The sequence below is a fragment of the Dipodomys ordii genome, unplaced genomic scaffold, assembly GCF_000151885.1.
Source record: "Dipodomys ordii isolate 6190 unplaced genomic scaffold, Dord_2.0 Scaffold6, whole genome shotgun sequence".
Classification (NCBI taxonomy): domain Eukaryota; kingdom Metazoa; phylum Chordata; class Mammalia; order Rodentia; family Heteromyidae; genus Dipodomys; species Dipodomys ordii.
Window position 1 is genome coordinate 15,080,427 of NW_012267222.1, and position 23,126 is coordinate 15,103,552.

Consider the following 23,126-nt stretch of genomic DNA (forward strand, 5'->3'; position numbering starts at 1 on the left):
CTGAGTAATGGGATGTTCCTTCTGAAGTTAGGTTACCATGACTTCTGACTGGCCTATGTGCCTGGGTGAGGATGAGTGCATGCATGTGCTCTGAATCAAATGCAGTCTTTCTCTGCCCTTACTCTGGAAGATGCAAGCTACACTGTGTTATAAGCTGCCCGAGGGAGAGGCCTATGTGGCAAGGAATGGACATCTGAAACCCATACCGAGTGAAAAAGCTTGAAGTGAACCTTCTAGGAGCTGCTGACAACCATGGAAGCAAGCTTAAAGATAGTCCCTGTTCAGCCCTGGTTTGGAAAGGCTACAGCTCTGGCTGATGCCCTGAACTCAGCTTTGTGTGACTCAGCCATGCTCCATCTGGTTTCTTGACCCACAGACACTGCTTAGAACAACTACTTGTTTTGAACTGAATCTTAATTTATTACCCAATAATGGATAATGTGTTCTGACCCACTCACTGCTAATGCCTTCACTACACTTACTTCTTCCTCTGCCCTTTCCTTTGTGCATCTTAATTGATAATGGCATACAGCAATCTCATTCTATCCCAGACCAGATTGTCTTTTTCTTTACCTAGAGCTATCCCAATTCCACCTCTCTAGTTATCCACTGTGTGTGTGGTGGCAGCATTCATCAACAGTAACTTCTGATGCACTTCTCATTATCTTCTCTGTTGTCTCTCCTTCTCAGAACTATTCAGCAGTGAAATTAAAACATTTGTTAACTTCACTGCTCAGCAGTGATGCTAGGGTAGCCATCTGGGAAGAAGGCTATGAAAGAACCAGGAGAAGCAATCAGCTGCCTGGACAGCCCTGTGTTTTTTCCAAAATCTACTGGGAACCCATACCACAGCTAGCACCACAGCTGATGCTCATGCTCATCAAGGCTGTGCAACAGGCTATTTCCTATTCCTGAAATAACGTCTCTTCCTTAACAGAAGGGCTCACACACTGCGAACCAAACTCCAAGAGCTGAACCAAAATAGAGTTTTGTCAAAAGGATTAAGTTCTTAATCACTTGAAACTCCTTTGATTCTTAGACTATTAAAATACTCAGCAAATTCATATCAACACAAACTACATGTGTAATTCAATTACTTTACCTAGGAGTGAAATACAGATAAATGTGTTTAAAGATGAGACTGTTTCTCTCCATTTATGATATGGGAAAAGCACATAATCTTTCTTTTAATTCATCTTTTAACTGAATATACACACTTTCCAACTGTTTTCCTACTGCATTAAGATTTGCTTGGGCAATCCTGTGTTGCTGAATGCTGAGGGCCAGCAAACGGCAACACTGCTACAGCTGGGGCTGGGGTGCAGCTCAGCGGCAGTGCATTTGCTTAGCATGCATGAGTTCCTAGGTTAAGTCTCCAGCAAGAAAGATAAATACAAGTGTAGGCTTGCTGTCTGCAAGCCCATCCCCTCCTCATATCAGTTTGGGGCATTCCTACTGTCACTTTAGATGAACACTGCTTTAGATGAATATCAGAGAAGTTAAGGAACTTGTTTAAGGTCATAGGGCCAATAAGCAAGGAAGCCTGGATGAAAACACTGGATATATAGAATTCATTTACATTGGATTCTACTGGACCTGCCAGAATCAGTATTACTGAATGCTAGGTATCATTCTTCTGTTTCATGACTAGTATAGAGACTAGCATATACTAGGGACTCAAAAAATGTTTGCTTAATTGAAGTTCCCTCTATCTGTGACTGTGTATTCCAGATTTAATAAATAACCCAGAGGAGACTTGGAAAAATAATTTTTACCTCTCAGAGGCCTACAAAATGGATCCTTTAACTCATTTGTAAAAGGATTACCCCATACTGTGAGCACAGTCCTAAATAGACCTGCCTCACTGACAAACCCCCAAAGTCATGACATGGTTGAAAACAGCAGATTTACACAGGAGGGGGAAACTTGTTTGCCTTTGAAATATGACTTTAGAAGAAAACAAATGTTACCAGGCTTTTGGCTTTGGGAATCTTTCTAGACCTGTAGGTGAAAAGTGAATCAAACAATACAGAAATCAATAGTGGAAAAAGTTCACTCCTTACTCTTAGTGAAGACCACTATGCTGTATACACAGTTAATTAAAAGCAGGGACATGGCTAGCAATGGAGAAGAAAGATAATTAAAAATTCTAGCACAAAAACTGAAAAAAGTTCTGAGTCTGGCTTTACCTAAAGGTTTTACTTATTAGCTCAGGCAGAAAACTTCTTGGGCCATGACTTGCTTTTTCTGATGGGGAAATGTATTCCAGGAAATACTATTTATGAGGGTACCAGTTCATGGTGTCTAAGCCAGCTACACACCTGCATCTGTCTGTTGCAACCAGAACATGGTGCCACTTCATAGCTGCAACAAAGTTCAAATTCATACAATCAGTGGTCAATTATTTTGTGTGTTCAATTGTCATATTAAGGTGACCAATGTAACAATAATCAACAATAACAACAAGAAAAAAATTCAAAGCTCCTTATGAGGTTAAAAAAAAAGTATAAAGGAAAAAAAAACCCCAAAAACCTCTAGTCTTTAAAGATGTATTAAAATTTAAAATAATGTTGCTCCAAAGGAGGCAGTGACATTGTCCAAAAAGAAATAAGCCAGGTACTAGTGGTTTGTGCCTGAAATTCTAGCTACTCAGGAGGCTGAGATCTGAGGATTATGGTTCAAAGCCAGCAAAGTCCAAAGGCAGCAAAGTCCATGAGACTCTTATCTCCAATTAACCACCAGAAAACCAGAAGTGGTGCCATGGCTTGAAGTGGAAGAACACAAGCCTTGAGAGAAAAAGCTTAGGGACAGTGTTCCAGCCCTGAGATCAAGGCCCAAGATGGACACCACCCCCCACCACCAAAAAAAAAGAGAAAAATGTACACATTACCTGAAATTGTAACCCCTCTGGTACAACATCTTAATAATAAAATTATACTAAAAATAATGTTGCTCCAAGTGAGTAGTTCTTGAGTGCACTACTCACTGAAGCCTTACAACAATTCCTGTGCACCTCCTAGGAAATAATCGCAGACGTGGCAGGATGTCTTTGGTGTCAGGGTAGGGACAAGTCTTAACTGTATTTTTTATGGCATCTCACAACACTGACAGATGGCAGCACAGATGACATCTGCTGCCATATGCTACAATTTTTTTTTTAATTTGACCTCATGTTTTGTCTTTTAAAACAAGTTGGAGTTTAGAACTGGATCACTTTCTTCTTTTACTTCTCATCTCTGCACAGTTCAAGATGCTTGTATCTCTTAGTCATCAGCATTTTCTCAAAGCTGAAGTGAGGTTCAATATGCTCAAGCCCAGCACTCAATTATCTCCTTTGTAAACTTTTTGGAGAAATCAGCTTAATCTACCTACCATAGCTCCTCTGCTTCCTGACGTAATGCTGCTTTTCCTAGACATACAAAACACCCTTGCCCTTTTGTACTGTGTCACTTCGTGAGGTTGGTACTCAGCACACTTGTGTGTGTGTGCGTGTGTGTGTGTGCGCGCGCGTGCGCACACGTGTATGTGTATGTGTGTGCGCTGCCTGTCTTGGGGCTTGAATTAAGGGCCTGGGCACTGTTCCTGAGCTTTTTGTCTTGGGGGCTAGTGCTCTACAACTTGAGCCAGAGCTCAACTTCTGGCTTTTTGGTGGTTAATTGAAGATAAGAGCCTTATGGGTTTTCCTGCCTAAGCTGGTTTTGAATCTTCATCTTCAGATTTCAGTCTCCTGAGTAGCTAGGGTTTTTAGGCATGAACCACCAGCACCTGTTTCTTATTACACTTTTTATGTTGTTGTCGTTGGTCATGGGGCCTGAACTCTGGGCCTGGGCGCTGTCCCTCAGCTCTTGAGCTCAAGCAGAGCGCTCTACCACTTGAGCCACAGTGCCACTTCCAGCTTTTTTTGCTTATGTGGTGCTAAAGAATCAAGCCCAGGGCCTCATACATGCAAGGCAAGCACTCTACCACTGAGCCATTTTCTCAGCCCCTTACTACACTTTTTATATAGGGAGTCTGGTGGGTTTTAAAAACATTAACATGATGGCAAGAGGCCTATTGGCACCAAAAGCACACTAAAACTTTTATAGGTCATGGATGTAAAGTTTAGCCTCTAGCTACAAGACAACAATCCACAGGGAACTTGGTTAAAACACAGACTCCTAAGCTCTCCCTACAACCTAAGAATCTGACTCTGGAGGCATTGAACAAGTATACCAGATGATTTTTGTATGTACTACTGTTCACAGAGACTTTTACACACTAGATACAACTCTAGAAGTTTAGGAAGCTACTTCCAAGTGGATGGTGGGACCTATTTGAAAACGTCTTACAAATTAAGCTTAAAGAAATACAAATTACCTCATGTGTCAGAGTAACCACCATAGCACTAGAAAGATATTATAAGACATTTACTAGTAGGAGAGCATTCATAGAATATTACATTTATCCAAATGTAAAGATAAATTAGAAGTCTAGTAAGTCTACAAGTGCTAAGTTAATGTGTAAAAATGACAGCAGGATTACCTACTGAGGTCCTACTATTGGCTTTTTTTTTTTGGCCTTTTTTTTTTGTTGTTGGTCGTGGGGTTTAAACTCTGGGCCTGGGTGGCCTTTTTTTTGTTGTTGGTGGTGGTGGTGGTGGTGGTCGTGGGGTTTAAACTCTGGGCCTGGGTGGCCTTTTTTTTGTTGTTGTTGTTGGTGGTGTTGGTGGTGGTCGTGGGGTTTAAACTCTGGGCCTGGGTGCTGCCCCTGAGCTCTTCAGCTCAAGGTGAGCACTCTACCACTTGAACCACAGCTCCACTTCTGGTTTTCTGGTGGTTAGCTGGAGATAAGAGTCTCACAGACTTTCTGCCTGGGCTGGCTTTGAACTGCAATCCTCAGCCTCCTGAGCAACTAGGCTTACAGGTGTGAGCCACTGGCGCCCAGCCTTTGCTTTTTTTTTTTTTAACTTAATTTTATTGTCAAGGTGATGAACAGAGGGTTACAGTTACATTGGTAAGGTGGTGAGCACATTTCTTTTTGAACTTGTTACCCCCTCCCTTTTGCTTGGCTTTTGATTTTATCTTTAAAATTTTGAAGCACTGGGATTTGAACTCAGGGTCTTGTATTTGCTATGTAGGCCCTCTACCGCTTCATGCTTTTGCTGTATATAAGTAAGTATGTATTTATATATGTATGTATGTATGTATGTATGCATGCATGTATGTATATGGTGTATGCCTGTACTAAGACTTGAACTCAGAGTCTCAAGCTTTCCACTTTTTTACTCACAGCTGGCACTCTACCACTTGAATCACATCTCCACTACAGCTTTTTTTTTTTTTTTTTTTGCTGGGTAACTGGAGATAGTCTTATGGACTTTTCTGCCTGGGCTGGCTTCAATCTGAAATCATTAGCTCTCAGCCTTTTGGATTACAGGTGTGAGTCACTGGCACCCAGTCTCTTAGTTTATTTTTCTTAACAAGGACCTCACATTTATGCCTGGGCGGCCTTGATGGTGATCTTCCTATTTACATTTCCTATATTGCTGAGACAACAGGCATGTACCAGCACATACAGCGTTTATTTACTGCGATGAAACCTCTGGAACTGCAATCCTCCCAATCTCTACCTTCTAAGTAACTGGACTTATAGGTGTGAGCTATATAGCTTAGGCCTGGCATTTTTACTATGAGTCCTACATAAATAATCCTAATAAGTCCATGATAACCCTGTGATGTACTGATAACATCCCCATTTTACAAAATTTTTAAAAAACTAAGGTTTATAAAGAGTAAGTTGGTCAAGATCATCATGCTTATAAGTAGTAAAGCTAAATAAACTTTATATCAATACAACAGAACACAGTGATGAGAGGGACTGAACACACAACAATGTGGATAAATCTCAACAAATTATGATAAATAAAAGAAGCTAGATGAAAAGAATCATACATATCATATGATTTCATTTATAAAATACTCTGAAAAATACAAACTAAATTGACAGAAAGGTAATCAATAGTTAGCTAGGGAATGGATGAGTGGAAGGGGACTGGAGGAGGTATTATACAAGGACATGTAAACTATTTGGAGGTAATATCTACTTCTTAGCATCTTGATTGTGGCAACAGTTCCAAGGTATGATAAAAATTTATCAGATTGTAAATATGTACACTTCATGCCAAAAAAACTTCATGCCACAAAGCTGACAGAAGGTAAAAAGAGACAGTGGGAAGGGGAGAACCTAACAGAAAACAGCATTTCCCTAGCTTATAATTAATTAACTTTTGACAATACTGGAGATTGAATGCAGGGCCTCACACTTAACTAGGTAAGAGTTCAATCACTGAGTTACTTCTCAATCCTTCTATTTAAGCTTATTATGGACCAGAACAGAATCAGTTTTAAGCACAGCTAGAGCTTTTTACTGTGACTTCTCAAACTAAGAAAGAAATAACCAAAGCCTACCACTAACAAGGCTCTTCTGAAGTATTATTCTCATACTGCTATCTATCAAATGAGGACAAGAGCTGGGCACTGTTGACTCATGCCTATAATCCTAGTTACTCAGGAGGCTGAGATCTGAAGATCACCGTTTGAAGCCAATCTGGGCAGAAAAGTCCATGAGACTCTCATCTCCAAATAACCACCCCTAAAAGCCAGAAGTGGATCTTTTGGCTCACGTGGTAGAACATTAGCCTTGAGCAAAAGCTCATGGGATGGTGTCCCGGCCCTGAGTTTAAGCCCTAGGGCTGGCACCAAAAATGAAAAAAAGAGGATCAAAATTGGGGGAAGGGGAGAACAAAAAAAAATGTTGAATGTATCCATTATAATATCATTTCATGAGCCATCTTACATGTCAGACATACAGACATCAATGTTCTAAGAAAGTAGAAAACACAATCCAAGTTAAGTTCAGAGGGGACGCTAATCGCTGTGTGTTTGCCTGATGGAAAGAATAATATTGCTGTTTTGTGGTCAGAAGAAGCCTTTTGGAGAGGAAGCCTTAGGAGAGAAAATAAGAGGTGTGTCTAGAAGTGATCAAGACGGATGATAACATAGAGAACATGCAAGGGTATCAAATGATACAGCATAATTGTTACAAAGATATCAAGGATATCTAACTGGAAACCTCCTAGAGTCATCAGGAGTAATTTAGCCTTGTAAACAGTATGTTTTCCAAGACAACAATTGGTTGTTGTAGCCAACTATGAAGTAATCTGGTTAAGGTCAATACTAGACCTTAATTTTTTTTTAAGTAATCTGCTAGGATTCAGGAAACCACTAATATACTGGAAGGTATCTACTAGTTGAATGAATAGTCCTTAACAGACACTAAATGGCCTACACCAACATGGAGGACCTTTACACATAACTCCCTGGGGGTAGGGAGTGCCCCTCACTCTGCTGAAGCCTCTAAGCATCGAGAGAGAAGAGAGGCAGGTGTAGTCTAACATATCTGTGGAGTGGAATCGTGCCAGGTCAGGAGGAGGAGCATGCCAGTGGGAATGGGTCTCAATTGTGTTATGGCAGAACAGCTAAAAAAAATACAGGACAAGCATTGGCAGTGTCCTATCAAGGATACCTAAACATTTTTATACACAAGTAGAGCCATCCTCAGTGTATAACAGGATAGCTCTAAATCAGAATGTGGGCTAGGATTTCATCCCCAGTACCAGACACACAAAAACAGTCAGAAAACTTGGGAATTAAACCCTGCTCTAGGTCTTATGAGCTCTATGCCTCTGCTAAGTTATACCACTTCATTGAAACAATTTTCTCATTTATAAAACAGAAGTGGGAAATTGTACCCTTGATTTTTATATTAAATGACATAAAATATCTACTAAACTTAGCCCTGTGTATATGTTTACCATTATGTTTTTATGTTTAATGATCATGGTATTCCTAAACAGTGGCTGTGGCTTAGTATCTAAGTTGATATTAAATCCTTTCTATACATATTTTGAGTATCTGCTTTTATAGTTTAAGTCTCTGATTTAGGATTATCTAAGGCTAACTTCAGGCTCAATTCATTCTTGATTAATCAAGAAAGAAGAGTGTGATAGGTAAAATGTCCTAAATCAAAACTGGTGCTATCAGCTAAGACTCCTGTGGTGCTCAACATATAACTTACTTCTGAAACTATCTTGCCAATACTTATGCTCAACTGTACTTTAGGGCATAAATGACAAAAAACAAAACAAAACAAAACCCCACAGATTAAAGTTTGAGAAATATGAAACCCTGGATATTTTGCATGTTCATATTTCTTCTCCATAAGGGAAGTAACAAATTATCCTGATAACATTAAGCTAGAAAACAAATGAAGCTCATGGGTACCTACCTCCTTCTGTGGGCCTTTAATTTCTGAGCATTCTTCCAGTCTCTTCAAAACATCCTTGGTAACTAAGAGTGCATCTGAGAAAACATTCTCATTTTCTAAGAGAAAATTCAATTGGAAGTGTTTCTTCTCACACTCTGAATGTAGAACAAAACAAAACACAGTGATATGTTACTTTAAATGACTACAAAGCAGTTTCAGCTGTCCAAAAACCTCCAGGTCACAGCTTCCCTCACTGCTTTCCTCACTGCGTCCTCTGCCTGCTGGAGATAGTGGTAATCATCAGGAGTGGGACATGGTTATTTCAGTACTCTTTTCTGCTTTGTGCTTATACTTAAGACTTCCTTTTCCCTCCCCCAGTTGTGAAACTTGAGCTCAGGGCCTGGGCATTGTCCCTGAGCTTTTTTGCTCGAAGTTTTCTGGTGGTTAATTAGAGATAAGAGTCTTCTGGACTTTCCTGCCTCGGCTGACTTAATTCAAACTGCGATCCTCAGATCTCAGCCTCCTGAGGGTTACAGGCGTGAGTCACTGGTGTCTGGTTGTAAATATAAATTTAAATGGAACTAAATATAGACTTAAAAGTATTACCTGGTTCTGTGCTTGCCCTTTTTGCTTCACTAAGGGTTTGTCTTACAGGGGAGGGAGGACAAACTTCAGCCAGAAGAGGAGTCTCCACTGGTGTCTCTGTTTCCCCCTGAACCTCCTTGACTGTGGAAGGATCTGTACTCATTTCCTGTGGAACCACATGGATGGTTTCCTGGCTCTCTGCTTTCCCAGTGCTCCTTGCAGTGTTGTGACCCTCCAAGGAAGAAGGGGTCTCCCCGGCACCTTCAGAAGAAAAGACTTCTATTTGAGGCTTCTCAGCTTCCTTCCTGCAAGTCTCTGAGGCTGGCACCAAGACATCCCTTACTACTGGCCCCTGAACAGAGCAGTTTACAAGACTAGTTAGAAGATTTTTGCAGCTAACAGCCACATCAAACATCTGCAGGCTATCCGCTAAAGAGATGATTTTGGAGAAGTTGTGCTTGCCCACTGGTAGTTTGCCGGTGTACATCATTTCAAGCAAGAGGGCAAACTCTTCAGGGCTCACCACAGAGGCATCGATGGAAATGGTATCTGTGTTGTCCAGCAGGGTTTTGAAGAGGAGGCTGGCAGCAGCCAGGACGAGCTTGTGAGCCCTGAAGTAGATGGTTCCTATGGAGACAGTGCAGTCACAGAACTGCTGCTCTTTGCACAGTGTGTACAGCTGTAGCAGCAGCTGCTGGCTATAGTTGGGAAGCTCCATGGAGTCAGTTTGGTCCCCAAGTCGTCTCTTCTACTCTCTTTCTAGAGTCCACTTACTGAGGATCAGCCTTAGAGAGAACCATAAAACACTATGTTAAAACTTCACGAGCAGGGACTGGGAATGTGGCTTAGTGGTAGAGTGCTTGCCTACCATGCATGAAGCCCTGGGTTCAATTCCTCAGTACCACATAAACAGAAAAAGCTAGAAATGTCGCTGTGGCTCAAGTGGTAGAGTTCAAGCCTTGAACAAAAGAAGCTCAGAGACAGTGCTCAGGCCCTGACAGTGCTCAAGCCCCAAGAATGGCTTAAAAAAAACTCAAAACAACAACAATAAAACCTTCACAAGTATACAAGAAGGCCTAGCACAAATGCTGACCAATCTCTAAGGCAATTCACTTATTAACAAATGCTGCTTTACTAGGGAGAGTGTGGCAGGTATACTTAATAATATTAATTTATAGTACTTATCATGTGCTTCGCTACAGGAAAGGGACTATACTCAGTATTTTATGTGGCTGATCTCAGTTGATCCTCACAACAAATTGGTAGAAAATACATTTCATACCCAATTCACAGACCAGACAGAAGCTTAGAGGGCCCCAAAGAAGCAGCAAACAAAGGAAAAGCAGCCATGAACTAGCCTGCCATATCCACTGTCTTCAAAGCCCTAGCTGTATTATTGTATGCTACTCTTGTTCCAAAGGAGCTGTCAGCTAAATGGAAGAGGCAAATCCAGACAGACTGAAAACACAATGTCTTCTGTGAATTCAAAATGTCCGTGACATTTGGCAGGAGTCATTGTTCCCCCCTCCACCCTTTATTTCTCACCCGGGTCTCTCCATCAGTTTTTTCTTGTTGTTGGCAGCTCTTCATCACTTTTCTAGCTCCACAGCCTTTCCTGTGAACCCCATGTGTATACTTCCAACCTTGTTTCTGAAACTTTGTATCTCTAAAACTCCTGACATCTTTCCCACTTCACAGCAATTCCATTCTCTAGGTTCAGACTAAAACTTGGGAAGTCATCTGTGACTTTTGTTTTTGCTCATACCATAGATTCCAGCCTTCATATCCCGTTGGCTCTATCTCCAAAACACCTATATGCCAAATCCAGTCACTTCTCATTCCTTTATTGGCTCTGATCTGGTCAGCTCAAACCATTTTAACCTCTTAACTGGATTACTGCAATAATCTCCTAATTGGTCTCCATGCTCTGCTCTTGTCTAGCACTACCCAGCAGAAGTTCATCATTCTTTGCACAAAAGCTTCAAATGGCTTTCAGTCTAAGTAAAAGTCAAAGTCCTTATAATGGCCTACACAACCCTGAATGATCCAGTGTTCATCTATCAGTCTCTAACCTCATCTTGCACCACTCTGCTCCTCATCCACTCAGCTCCCAGCATACCACCTACCTTCTTGACTTGGAACAACCTGAGGACACTTCAGTGACAGGCTTTGCTTATACACATTCCTGGATGGCCTCTCATTTCCACCAGGTCTCTGCTCAAAGAGGTTGAGCATTCACATCTGAAAATCCAAAATGCTCCATAATAAAAACCTTTTTGAACAACATAAGACTACATGTGGAAAATTCCATATCTGAACTCATGTCAACATTCACTAAATTTACTGTGTAAAATTACCTTCAGGCTCTGTGTACTAGATGTATATGATACTCTGATCGCAGCCAGGAGATCAAGAAGTGATGGCGTACATGAAATATGAAGTTTTCATGTTTAGCTTTTGGTTCTATCTCCAAGATATCTCATTAATATATATGCAACTATTCCAAAATCTTGGGAAAATTTTCTAGCCTCAAAGATTTCTAGGTAAGGAATACTCAAACCTATATTTTTTGTAAGGTGTCTTCTGATCATTTTTCCAAAAAGGAGCTTCCTCTCTAATCCTATCCCCTAAATATGCACTTACCACCTGCAGATGTATTGCTCTCAGTTGTCTATTATCTACTTCCAGCACTAAAATGTAAGCTTCATTAGGATAAGGTCTTTACCATCTGCTGCATCCCAGCAATGAAAAGTCTGCGTGCCACAATATTGTTGGTTAGCTGGTAGAATGAATCAATAACCAAAGGGAAACATAACGAGATTTGCACATAAAAACCCAGTTTGTGGGCAGGGGATCCAAGAGTTAGAGTAAAGCTTTCAGGAAGAGGTAACAGCCGCCCTGAATCTTAAAAGATACGCAGATACCGATAAGATAAAAGAGGTAGAAGGAAAAGGCATTCCTGGCAGGGGACACGGCATGAGGCACACAGATAAGCACGTACCCTGAGTGGTGGGGAGAGGATTAGAAGGTGAGATTGTAAAGAGTACAGTGATACTAGAATATAAAGCAGGGATTGAGAGAGTCACAACAAGCTCAGGGGATCTGGGCACAGAGGGATGCACAGGTCATGCTTAGGAGCTTGGATTTCCTCCTAAAGACTATGAGAAGCCATTAAAGGATTTTTCACAGGAAAGCCACATGGCCAGATATGCCCTTTAAATATATGTCACTCCGAATTTGAGAAGCTAAAAGATGTTACAGATAGGCTCTACTACTGCAGCAGATGGGGGGGAAAATCAATGAAGGACTGGACGAGAAGCCGTAACAGAGGAGAGAGGCGGATCCAAACACTATTTAGAAAAACTGTCATGACTTGGGAGCTGAATGGGAGTGAAGAAAGGAGACACAATTCTCTCAGATTCCTGGTCTGGTGAGTAGGCTAGATGAATTGATTTAGATTCAAAAAAGAGAGCTCAGGGGAGGAGATATCTAGTACAGCTTTGGGTCTGAGGATCCTATGGGGATGACAGAATTGTATAATCTCACTTGTATGAAGAAAGACATGTTAAAAAAAAGTATTTGCCTCTACAAGAAAATTATAGCTGGTTTTTGTTTCACTCACCTCTATTTTTTACATTTTCTGACATCTGAAACTGACACATAAAAATAGAAATAAAAATATTTTCAAGACCTAACACTTCTAGGGCTTAGTAATTAAAATGCTGAAAACTTAACAACTCTTCTCATTTTTGACAGAGAAGACAGATCACAGTCTTTCTCCCTAAAATTGGGAGCAGGCAGAAACAGAGAAACACAACTCAATGACTAAAAACTCAGAGCAAAAATCTTCTGTGGGAACAAGCATCAGGCTAGGAAAACCTGAATTGTAATTGACAAATTGCCAGAGGTCAAATGTCCACAACTCTGAGAGTTAAAAGATCTAGAGAGACCTAGTCACAGGATGCTCCTGTGACGGAAGCTATTCTGAAATATGCCAACATACTCTGGTCTTAGCAGAGAAACCATTTTATCAGGATCTATTCTGCTGGGATTTTATTAGAACCACCTATTTAGGAAAAGAAATACCCAACTCCAATTCTCAAGTCATCCATTCCACTAGGGAACAAATAACCTGAGAAGTATTGGTGAAATCTACGGCAAAGCACAGAGCATTTTAGGGAGTAGAAATGTTATATGTATCTATAATTGTAGATCTATCATAAAATTTATGTTTATCAAAATTCAAGACCTAGAGTGAGCTTTAACATAAACTATGGACTTGTAGGTTAGATGGATGCATGGGCAAAAGTTCAGTGCATGTTAAGAAATGTACCACTGTGAGATGCAGTGTTGATGTGGAGGGACTGTATATACAGCAGGGACAGAAAGAATATACAGGAACTCTACTTCTGCTTAATTTCACTGTGTACTTGACACTGCTCTAAAAATTATGCTTATTAATAAAAATAAAAATCTCTAAAAAGGGATAAACATTCTTTTTCAGTTCTAGACACCCTAAACCACATTTACATCATGTAGCTGACATTGCTAGGCATTCATTAAGTCATATACTTGCTTCAGCTTGCTGAAGAAAACTTCTGAGAATATCTAACCCTACTGTTTGGGTAGTCTGCTTTAATATCAGTAATATTAAAATTTTATAGATTTTAAAAATAGATGAACAGAACTAGAGGTATGGCTCAAATGGTAGAGGGCTTGCAAAGCCCTGGGTTTGATACCCAGTACCACCAAAACTAACTTTTGGCAAAATGGCACACCGAACTAATATAAGTTTATATCTTTTCTCCCACTATAGATACACTAGATAAGATGAAATGCTTCAAAATGACAGTTAAGTTGTTTATTTTCATTTTTCTTTTCTTTTTTGTCAGTTGTGGGGTTTGAACAAAATGAAACATAAGATTACAAATGCAATGAATCATATAGCTTCACCATGAAAGAAAGCCACTATATGAAGGAAAACAGGAGAAATAGCATATCCAAAAAGTGAAAACCATAAAAATTATAGAATACTATAAAATGCTACAAATTGTGCTTAATTTTCTCAAACAGATAAATTAAAATCATAATGAAATAGGACAGTGTGAAAAAGAATAGGCAGATGTGAAAAAAATTTCATTGATGAATTAGAGTGAACACAGTGAAAGATAAAATTAGTGAGTATGAAGAGAAGGCTGAGAAAACTGCTCTGAAGGTAGCACTGTTAAAAAGACAGAAGGTACGAAAGAAAGCTAAGGGTCATGGACTAGAAACTGAGAGGCTGGGAGTGCATTTCAGTCAGTATTCCAGATGGAGAGAACATGTGGAGAAGCAATCTCAAGGCATAATTTCTGAGACCTTTCCCAAATTAAATACAGATATAAACACCAGTCTTCAGAATGAAAATTTCAAAAATAGCAACAACACAGAAAAAAGAATTTAAGTGAATCAAGAAAAAGAGAATGACAAGTAGATGAATAGACCTAATTATTAATGATAAGATGTCAGAAGAAACGGAGCAACAGTTTTCAAATATTAAGTGAAATACCAATCAACCACATATCTACAAGCTAATAAACAATCATTAGAGACTGTGTTTCAAATTAGTAGTCTCAGGAACTTCTCACTGAGAGAATTAACTATAGGAGGGAAAATAAACCAGAGAGAAAAGTTAATGTGTATGAGACAAATAGCAAGCAGCAAGCCGAGAAATTGCTAAACATCCCATCCACTAAAATAGCTAAAAACCAGAAAGACTGGTAACATCAAATGTTAGTGAAAATACTGGGTAACTGAAGCTCTCATATACTATTGGAAGTGTAAAATGGTGTAGCTACTTAAGGAACTGTGCTACTTCTTCTAATGAAGAATAAACTACTATGCATACAACATGGACAAGTCTTTAAAATATGTTACATCAAAGAAACCAGACATATAGAAGAGCACATACTATATAGTTCAATTATAGAAAGTAGAAACATGGGCAAAACTATGTTACTGTGATAAAAATAAAATAGTGGTTATAGAGGTATTTGGAAAAGTAGCTAAATGGAGAGATCCAAAACTTTGAGTAGTAACAACTTGCCCATAGCTTCTATTTCCTTATATATTAACATACACACTTAACAAACAGTAAATCTGTTAGTTTTTTGGCACCCTCTTGTCTGCTAAACCCACCAAATCCTAGTTTTCTTTCTTCTTTTTTTGTCTGTTGTGGGGCTTGAACTCTGGGCCTGGATGCTGCCTGTCCCTCAGCTCTTCAGCTCAAGGCTAGTGCTCTGCCACTTGAGCTACAGTACCACTTCTGGTTTTCTGAGAGGTTTATTGGAGAGAAGAGTCTCTTGGACTTTCCTGCCAGGGCTGGCTTTGAACCACGATCCTCAGATCTCAGCCTCCTGAATAGCTAGGATTACAGGCGTGAGCTACCGGCACCAGCCTTCCTAGTCTTTCAACTTCCACGTTTTACTTTGTTTCACAGAGGCAATGGGATAGTAAAGTTTAAGGGTATAAACCTCAGCATCAAACTGCTTAATTTTGAGCTCTACTCTGCACACACTAGTTATGTGACCCTGGGTAAGTTACATAACTACTCTGGGCTACATTTTATATGTAAAATGGAGATAACAAAAGTATGCATTGCACAGCACTGGGAAGAACAGTGTCGGACACAGTAGTTAGCATTCATTGTTTGGTAACGACTGTGATTGCCATTTTTCTACCTTGTTCATATTTTTCCATATCCATTTAAAAATAGTCTTTGACATACAATGGAAGAAACACAGTCTCTTCAACCACTGGTGCTGGGAAAACTGGGTGGCCAACATGCAGAAGACTAAAAGTGGACCCCAGCCTATCACCATGTTGATCAACTCAAAATGGATTAAAGACCTTAACATTAAACCTGAATCTCTGAAACTACTGCAGGACAGAGTAGGAGAGATACTTGAACTTATAGGCACAGGAAGGAACTTCCTGAACAGAGTCCCAGGGTCACAACAAATTGGAGAGAGACTCGACAAATGGGACTACCTTAAAATAAAAAGCTTCTGCACAGCTAAAGCTATCGCAACCAAGCTAGAAAGACAAACAACTAATTGGGAAAAAATATTTACCAGCAATATATCAGACAAGGGGTTAATATCCAGTATATACAGGGAACAAGAAACTAATCCCTCCCAAACCTAACAAACCAACTACTAAATGGGCAAGGGAACTAAAGAGAGACTTCTCAGATGAAGAAATAAAAATAGCAAAGAAACACAAGAGGAAATATTCACCATCCCTGGTTGTGAAGGAAATGCAAATAAAGACAACCCTGAGATACCACCTTACCCCAGTCAGAATGTCCCACATCCACAAGTCAGCCAACGACAAATGCTGGAGGGGATGCGGAGAAAGAGGAAGCCTATTACACTGCTGGTGGGAATGTACACTTATACAACCACTTTGGAAAGCAGTCTGGAGGGTCCTCAGAAAGCTAAATATTGATCTCCCTTATGACCCAGTCATACTACTTCTAGGCATCTACCCTGAACAACAGAAACCAATATACAAGGACACATGCACCTCCATGTTTATTGCAGCACTGTTCACAATAGCTAGGATATGGAAACAACCCAGATGCCCCACCACAGATGAATGGATCCAAAAATTATGGTATCTATACACGATAAAATATTATGCAGACATTAGAAATGACAAAATAATGGCATTTGCAGGGAAATGGATGGAGCTAGAAGAAATCATGTTGAGCGAGGTAAGCCAAGAGCAAAGAGACAAACGGTACATGGTCTCCCTGATAAGTGGATGTTAAATCCAAAATGTTAAGTGATACGACAAAATTAACAGGACTTAAGAAACAAAGAACTTCCACTCATCTGGTCGAACCACTACTAAATAACCCCATGCTGCTGATCACATGTATGATGTATATGTGTACACCGTTATATGTTATAGACCGTGATAGACAATTTGCTCCCTGAATTGCTCAGGGACAGCTCCCAGGCCTAGAGCTCAAGCCCCGTGACTGACCAAAAAAAAAAAAGAGAGATCTTTCATGCGATTATTTCTAACATATTTATAAGATTATGTCTTTGTTGCTTTGTATGTCCCTCCCCCTATAACCTCTGCTTTTACTATATATGATGTTGGTATATGTGGAGGGGAAGGGAAAAAACAAACCATTAAAACAGGGATACAGGAGGACCCATTGCAACAATGAGATGTACAAGTCATTATGTAGAAAAACAACTTCACAACTTTGGTGGGGCGGGGGGAAGAATGCGAAGGGATGGAAAGGGGAAACAAAGGAGGAGGCTACAATGCTTGATAAGAAATGTACTCATTATCTTGCCCATGTAATTGTAACCCCTCTGTATAGTATTTTCACAATAAAAAATATGTGGGTCAGTGGTAGAACACTTGCCTTGCATGCTCGAGGCCCTGGGTTTGATTCCTCAAAAAAGCCAGAAGTGGCACTGTGGCTCAAGTGGTAGAGTGCTAGCCTTGAGCTGAAGAGCTGAGGGACAGCGCCCAGGCCCAGAGTTCAGGCCCCGCGACCGGACCCCCCCAAAAAAAAATAAATAAAAATAAATAAAAATAGTCTTTGAATTTTAGGTATACCAACACAAGTCAGTCATCTTTTTAATTATATAACATATATTAAAATGGCCTGTAACTACCACACTCACAGGGTAGGGATCCATGGGGGACTAGAGGAGGGAGTATAGTTCATTTGCCTAGTATGAATGAACCTAAGTTCAATACCCAGTAACTCACAGGCGCTAGGGTGTGGGAGGGGGGGAGGGGCGGGGAGGGGAGGGAAGAAGGGGAGAGTGTGTATGTAACAGAAGCTAAATAAGTGTTTACAAACCAAGAAAGACAGTACAGAAAAGGTTATTAATGTAGTAGTAGGGAAAAGAAAGACATAAAGTACAGTAAACAGAAAGTAAGTTCAGATGGTAGAAGTACATGCAAAAGTATTAATAATCACAGAAAAAAACACCAGGTAAAACGTTTTTATTGAAAGGCAGAAATCTGTTTATACTTTTTAAAAACCAACTATATGTTGCTTATCAGTATGTGGGCGTGTTTATACTTAAAATAGTACCAAGCATACAATAGCCACTGTATGTTAGCCACTGTTACCAAACAAGCTTATAAAATCATCTTCATATCTGCTAAAGTATCTTTCTATAAATAATTAGACTAATTAATTAAACTAATTAATCCTTACACACCACTTTTGGGTACAGATTCTAGTGTTAAATAAATGTATGTAATCATGAGGGCTAAACCAGTAATTGGGGAACTACTGAAATGTACTGCAAATGCTAAACTCTACTTTGCTCATCTAACCACTAGCCTCTAACATATATTTTGCTGTGTAAATATATATTAACTTCCTTTGCAAAGAAGCTGAATGGGAAGAGAGAATAGAGCACTAGTGGAAATGCAATGTAAGTATTCTTTCAGAAGTAAGAAAGCATGCAGAACACAGCATGTTGCAATCTCTCGGACCTGTAGATTGACACACAACCAAAATTATGTTATTAAGCTTGAGAAAATTGTTGAAGTCCTCATGGGAGAAACTTTTAAGCAACAACAACAATGAAAAGCACCAGAAAGATAAATGCCCTTCAAAGGAACAATATTAAGGCCTCCAGAAGAGACTATACTGATAGAGAATAAATATACTTAGAAGAAACTTAATTGGTAGAACCAAGGGTTGTATAATGACCCAAAACACAAATGGGAATTCAATACAAAGTAAAAAACTAGGCCAGCGTTCTAAAAGAAGCAAAAAAAATATTTATTTATTTATTTAAATTTGTATTGGTCCAAAAATAACGTGGAAGTTTGGAGGTTAAATTACAAAGAAACAACATAAGAGAAAGACTAGAAAAAGCAAGTGGTTAACTAAGCTATGGTCTGTAGGTAACATGGAGGCCCTTTAAATGAACAGGGAAAAAGTAACTCTAAAGATTTACAGTATCAATATATGTTGTGAAGTTGAAAAAAGAAGATACTCTGAAATCCACAATTGTTAGCAAGCTCCTCAGCACACACTCAAGCCAAGGCCTTTGCTGCCACTATTAGAGGGCAAGGGACTTTTTACTGTTGCCTCAGGGAATTTAACTATTTCCCCATTTACTACACTATTTTCTCAGAAGTCTTCAGCCAGAAATACGAACATGTTAACCAATAACTATCTATGGGTCAATTGCCCATCACCTCTGCACACTGCCAAGAGCTGTGTAGTAGCTGAGTGGAACATAAAACAAGATCCTTGTCCTCCAGGAGCTGGTAAGAAAGTTGGCCCAATACTGTTGTGACTGGGAATAGACTCAATCCACGAGTCAAAAAAAGAAAGAAAGAAAGAGGGGGGGGGGAGGAAGGAAGGAAGGAAGGAAGGAAGGAAGGAAGGAAGGAAGGAAGGAAGGAAGGAGAGAAATGGGGAAAAATGGATCCTGGAGAAAGGCCAAGAAAGAGTAAAGGCTAGAGTTTGTAACTTCAAATTGGGCAGTATCAATAGGTGAAGGTAAAAAAGTGATATTCAAACAGAGGAAGAGGCACATTTGGCACTGCCCCTGACAGTGAAAGACACCCAGTATGTATTTGACATTGGTATGTAAGAACACTGGCTTGCCAGGAATAGGTCTCCAAAAATACCTACTGTTGATAAGTGTGGTGCACAAGGTCCAATACTTAGGAGAGCCTTACCAGTAACAAGTGGGACTAGTGATGGGAATCTGCGTTGTTTTCATAATCCAATACTGCCTTCATGGCTCACTGACACCCCCCACCACCACCACACACACACCTCCACCACACACACACCTGGGCCAAAAAAACCTCCCTCTACCTCACCCCTGACCCTTTCTGAAAGTGCACATTGCCCCTGATGAGACCATGTGCAGCAGTTAACATATATCACAATCTAACAGCTTTCTCATTTTACTATACTTAGACCCTGGGCCCCCTTCTTTCTGTGTTCCTCGTATCTCCGACTCTGTTCGATGCTACTTGGCACCCCTCTTCAGTGATGTTTAAAAATGATCTGTTGAGGTCTCTGTCTTCTTTTTTTCCTTTCATCTGCTTGCTCATTCTTTACAACTAGCACTGGAAGAAGGGGGAAAAGACACCAGGCATCCTCTACACAGTAACAGAGCAAAGCTGCACTTATCTATGCCTGGATTCTATATTTCTATCTCCAAGACAGCAAAGCGTTCTAAGTCTTTCTTGGTCAAATCTTCAATTCTCATTCCCCTAACAATTCTGCCTCTCTTTTGGGTACATCAACCCCTCATGGTTTGAGGCACATCTCTTTTGGTCTGGCTTGATGAGACCTTGCCTGCTTAAAGCCTTCTTTTATTGTTGCTGGGGATAATCCCCATCTCCTGAATAAAATCTTGACCTCTATCTTGATGCCTAGGCTCTGCAGGAGCCAGAGAGCTGGAAGGGCCCTTGGAGAGCCCTTTTCATTCCTTTCAGGGAGTAAGAGTTCATTGCTTCATCTATCACGTATTCCTGTCGCCTGACCAAACGACCTCAGACCAATCTCCTTCTTTGTGAGGGAGAAAACTGAGGTCCTAAGAGGCACTGTGATCCTAGTCTGTCTTAACCCATGGCTATTTAGTACCTCACAAACAAGCAGGGCCAGGTGAAGTAACAGGCACTATCAACATAATTAGAGCAAAGATCACACAATCAGAGACAAGAAATAGGGGATATGCTACATATAAAAAGATGGTTTAAACTTTCAACTGTCTAAGGAATCAGCTAAGTTAAAAAAGAACCCATAGCAATTATTTCTGAGAATGAAAGGAGGATTGGTGAGGTTAGAAAAGGGTGACTACAGCTTTCAGCAGGCCCAGATCTCTCTCAAGTTCAAAAGCAGCTGTCATTTGGTATCTTTTCTTACAGAGTCTGATAGGCAGCAATATACTGTAAAAGGAATGAAGATTTTTGTGCTTGACATGCATAGGTCCTAGTCCTTGGCATTGGTCCCTTTCACATTATGTACTGTCATCATTGTTTCTAATATGACCTTCACTAGCCCATGACCAATGTTAGTCTATTTTGGTTCCAATCCCAAAATTTGAAACACCTGAATAGCCAGTGTGTTTCCCTTCAGGGCATATATTCTGGTCAATGGGAAATCCACATAGCCAGAATAGCTCTCTGAAGAGTTCCAGTATGGAAGATTCTAAAGGTGCTACCAGGGAAAGATGATGCTGAGATAACAAAATCTTGTTAATGACTGTGGTCTACAGCTCCCAATACCATTTAGCCTTGTTTTACAGATAAGGACTAGGCACAGAGGTGTCAAATGGCTTGGTAAGGGCCACCGAGCTAATAAAGGGCTGTGCTGAAATTCAAGTCTCAATCTCTAGGCTGTGGGCTATTGTTCTATAAGGACTCAATGGATGCTAAGACTTAGCCATTGACCACTTTTTTTGGGGGTGCTGGTCCTGGGGAACACAGTGCACTGTCTCTGAGCTTCTTTTGCTCAAGTCTAACCCTCTACCACTTGAGCCACAGCTCCACTTCTTCTAGCTTTTTGTTTTTTTTAGCCATTTACTGGTGATAAGAGTTTCAGTGGACTTTCCTGCCCAAGCAGGCTTCGAACCATGATGCTCAAATCTCAGCCTTCTGAATAGCTAGGATTATAGGTGTGAGCCTCCTGCACCCAGCCAGTTATTGGGCTTTTGAGACACATTCTCACTATGTGGCCAGGAGTAGGCTTAAATGTATCCTCCTGCCTCAGACTCTGAGTGTAGGATTATAGGTGTGTGTCATTGTATCAGGTGACCATATTTTTCTTAACTGGAAAGAAATTCATACCTTATATCAGAGTTATGATCCCCTGCTCTTTCTTTTCATATGCTACCAAATTATACTAGGTATTATCTATCAAATAACCTGCAATAGCTAATGATGACAAAGTACAATACTGTGAGAAAAGCATCTTTTCTGTCAAAGTAATCAGCTTCCTGTTAATCTTCAGAGCACTGTTTTTCTAAAAGATTCCTGCTTAGGCTTTTTCTAAAAGATTCCTGCTGCACTTTAATAAGCCACATCCTTTTCACAGAATGTGAACCTGAGCTCAGCCAATGTGAGCAGAGGGGCATGGCCTGAGGGGTGAGGGATTAAAAAGAGAGCAGCCTGCCTGCTCTGTGTGCTTGTTTGCCAGATTTTGGCTGATGGTGCACCTTTCTGCAGAAATAAACTTTGCCTTGCCCAGTTCCTTCAAGTTGATGCCCTTATTCTTACTAGACAACCCAACATCCTGAGCTATTTCTAACATTACTATGTTTCTAAGCAATTTTTACTTGCTTTACTAACAACTACACAAAACAGCTTTAAACCCAATTTATAAGTAAGACCCAGGTAGTAGAGAGATTACATCACAAGCTCAAATACACATTGCACATCAGTAGATGAGCTGAAGTATTCACCTGGTCTGTCTGACCCTAAAGCTCATGCTCTTCTCTCCAGTAGAACAGCTTCTCAAACTTTCATATGCATAAGGATCATGTGAAGATCTTCTGGAAGAAAATCCTGATCCAGAAGTGCTGGTGTGGGCTGTGATTCTGCACTTCTAAGAAGTTCTAGCGATACAGATGCTGCTGAGTAGTTGTCAAGCCTCATTTCCTACTTTTTCCCACATGTAATTATTATCAAATATGTTTTAATCAATCTTCATCTCTGAAAAGTCGTAAGTTAGCTGCATAACACTCCCTTTTGTACCTGCTCTTGGCTCATCAAAAAAAAAAAAAAAAGCCAACAACAAAAAAGCTACACAGTGGTCAAAGAACAAACTCCACAGTGGCTCTGGGAATAAATCTAAAAACTTCTGATAATTGCCCTTGGCAAATAGCTCCATAGCCTCCTGGTACCCACCCAAATGCTTTCAAGAATGCATTCTAAAAGCAACTTGGTCTTCTGAGGTTGTAGGCTTCCCTGGCAGCTGCCAAAGTAACTAGACCCAACAGGCCCTGTCCCAGCTCCAGCTGCTCCTGACCTAGAATGAAGCAACCACGGGGACCTGGTTGTGCCTCTCAAAGGCCTGAGATGGCCCAGAGAACCAGTAACTGTATGTGGAACAGCATGCAGTGAAGAGATCTTGGCTCTTGCCATTACAGATGACCTACTGTGACATTTTCACTCTAGACAATATGCCACCTGTTTTCCCACACAGAAATCAAACAACTTTTTTTTTTTTTTGGGTCCAG

The 23,126-nt window shown here is 40.3% G+C and overlaps 1 protein-coding gene across 3 annotated transcripts in view; it reads right to left on the reverse strand.

Moving 5' to 3' along the window:
* Positions 1-23,126, reverse strand: part of Zbtb40 (zinc finger and BTB domain containing 40) — a 66,451-nt gene that overhangs the window by 26,008 nt on the left and 17,317 nt on the right. For all 3 annotated transcript variants that reach the window (XM_013034832.1, XM_013034829.1, XM_013034841.1), the window contains exons 2-3: positions 8,911-9,674; positions 8,326-8,459 (exon numbers count right to left, since the gene is read on the reverse strand). In XM_013034832.1, the coding sequence (XP_012890286.1) occupies positions 8,326-8,459; positions 8,911-9,607 (831 nt within the window). In that variant the 5' untranslated portion in view covers positions 9,608-9,674. The remainder of the gene's footprint in view (positions 1-8,325; positions 8,460-8,910; positions 9,675-23,126) is intronic.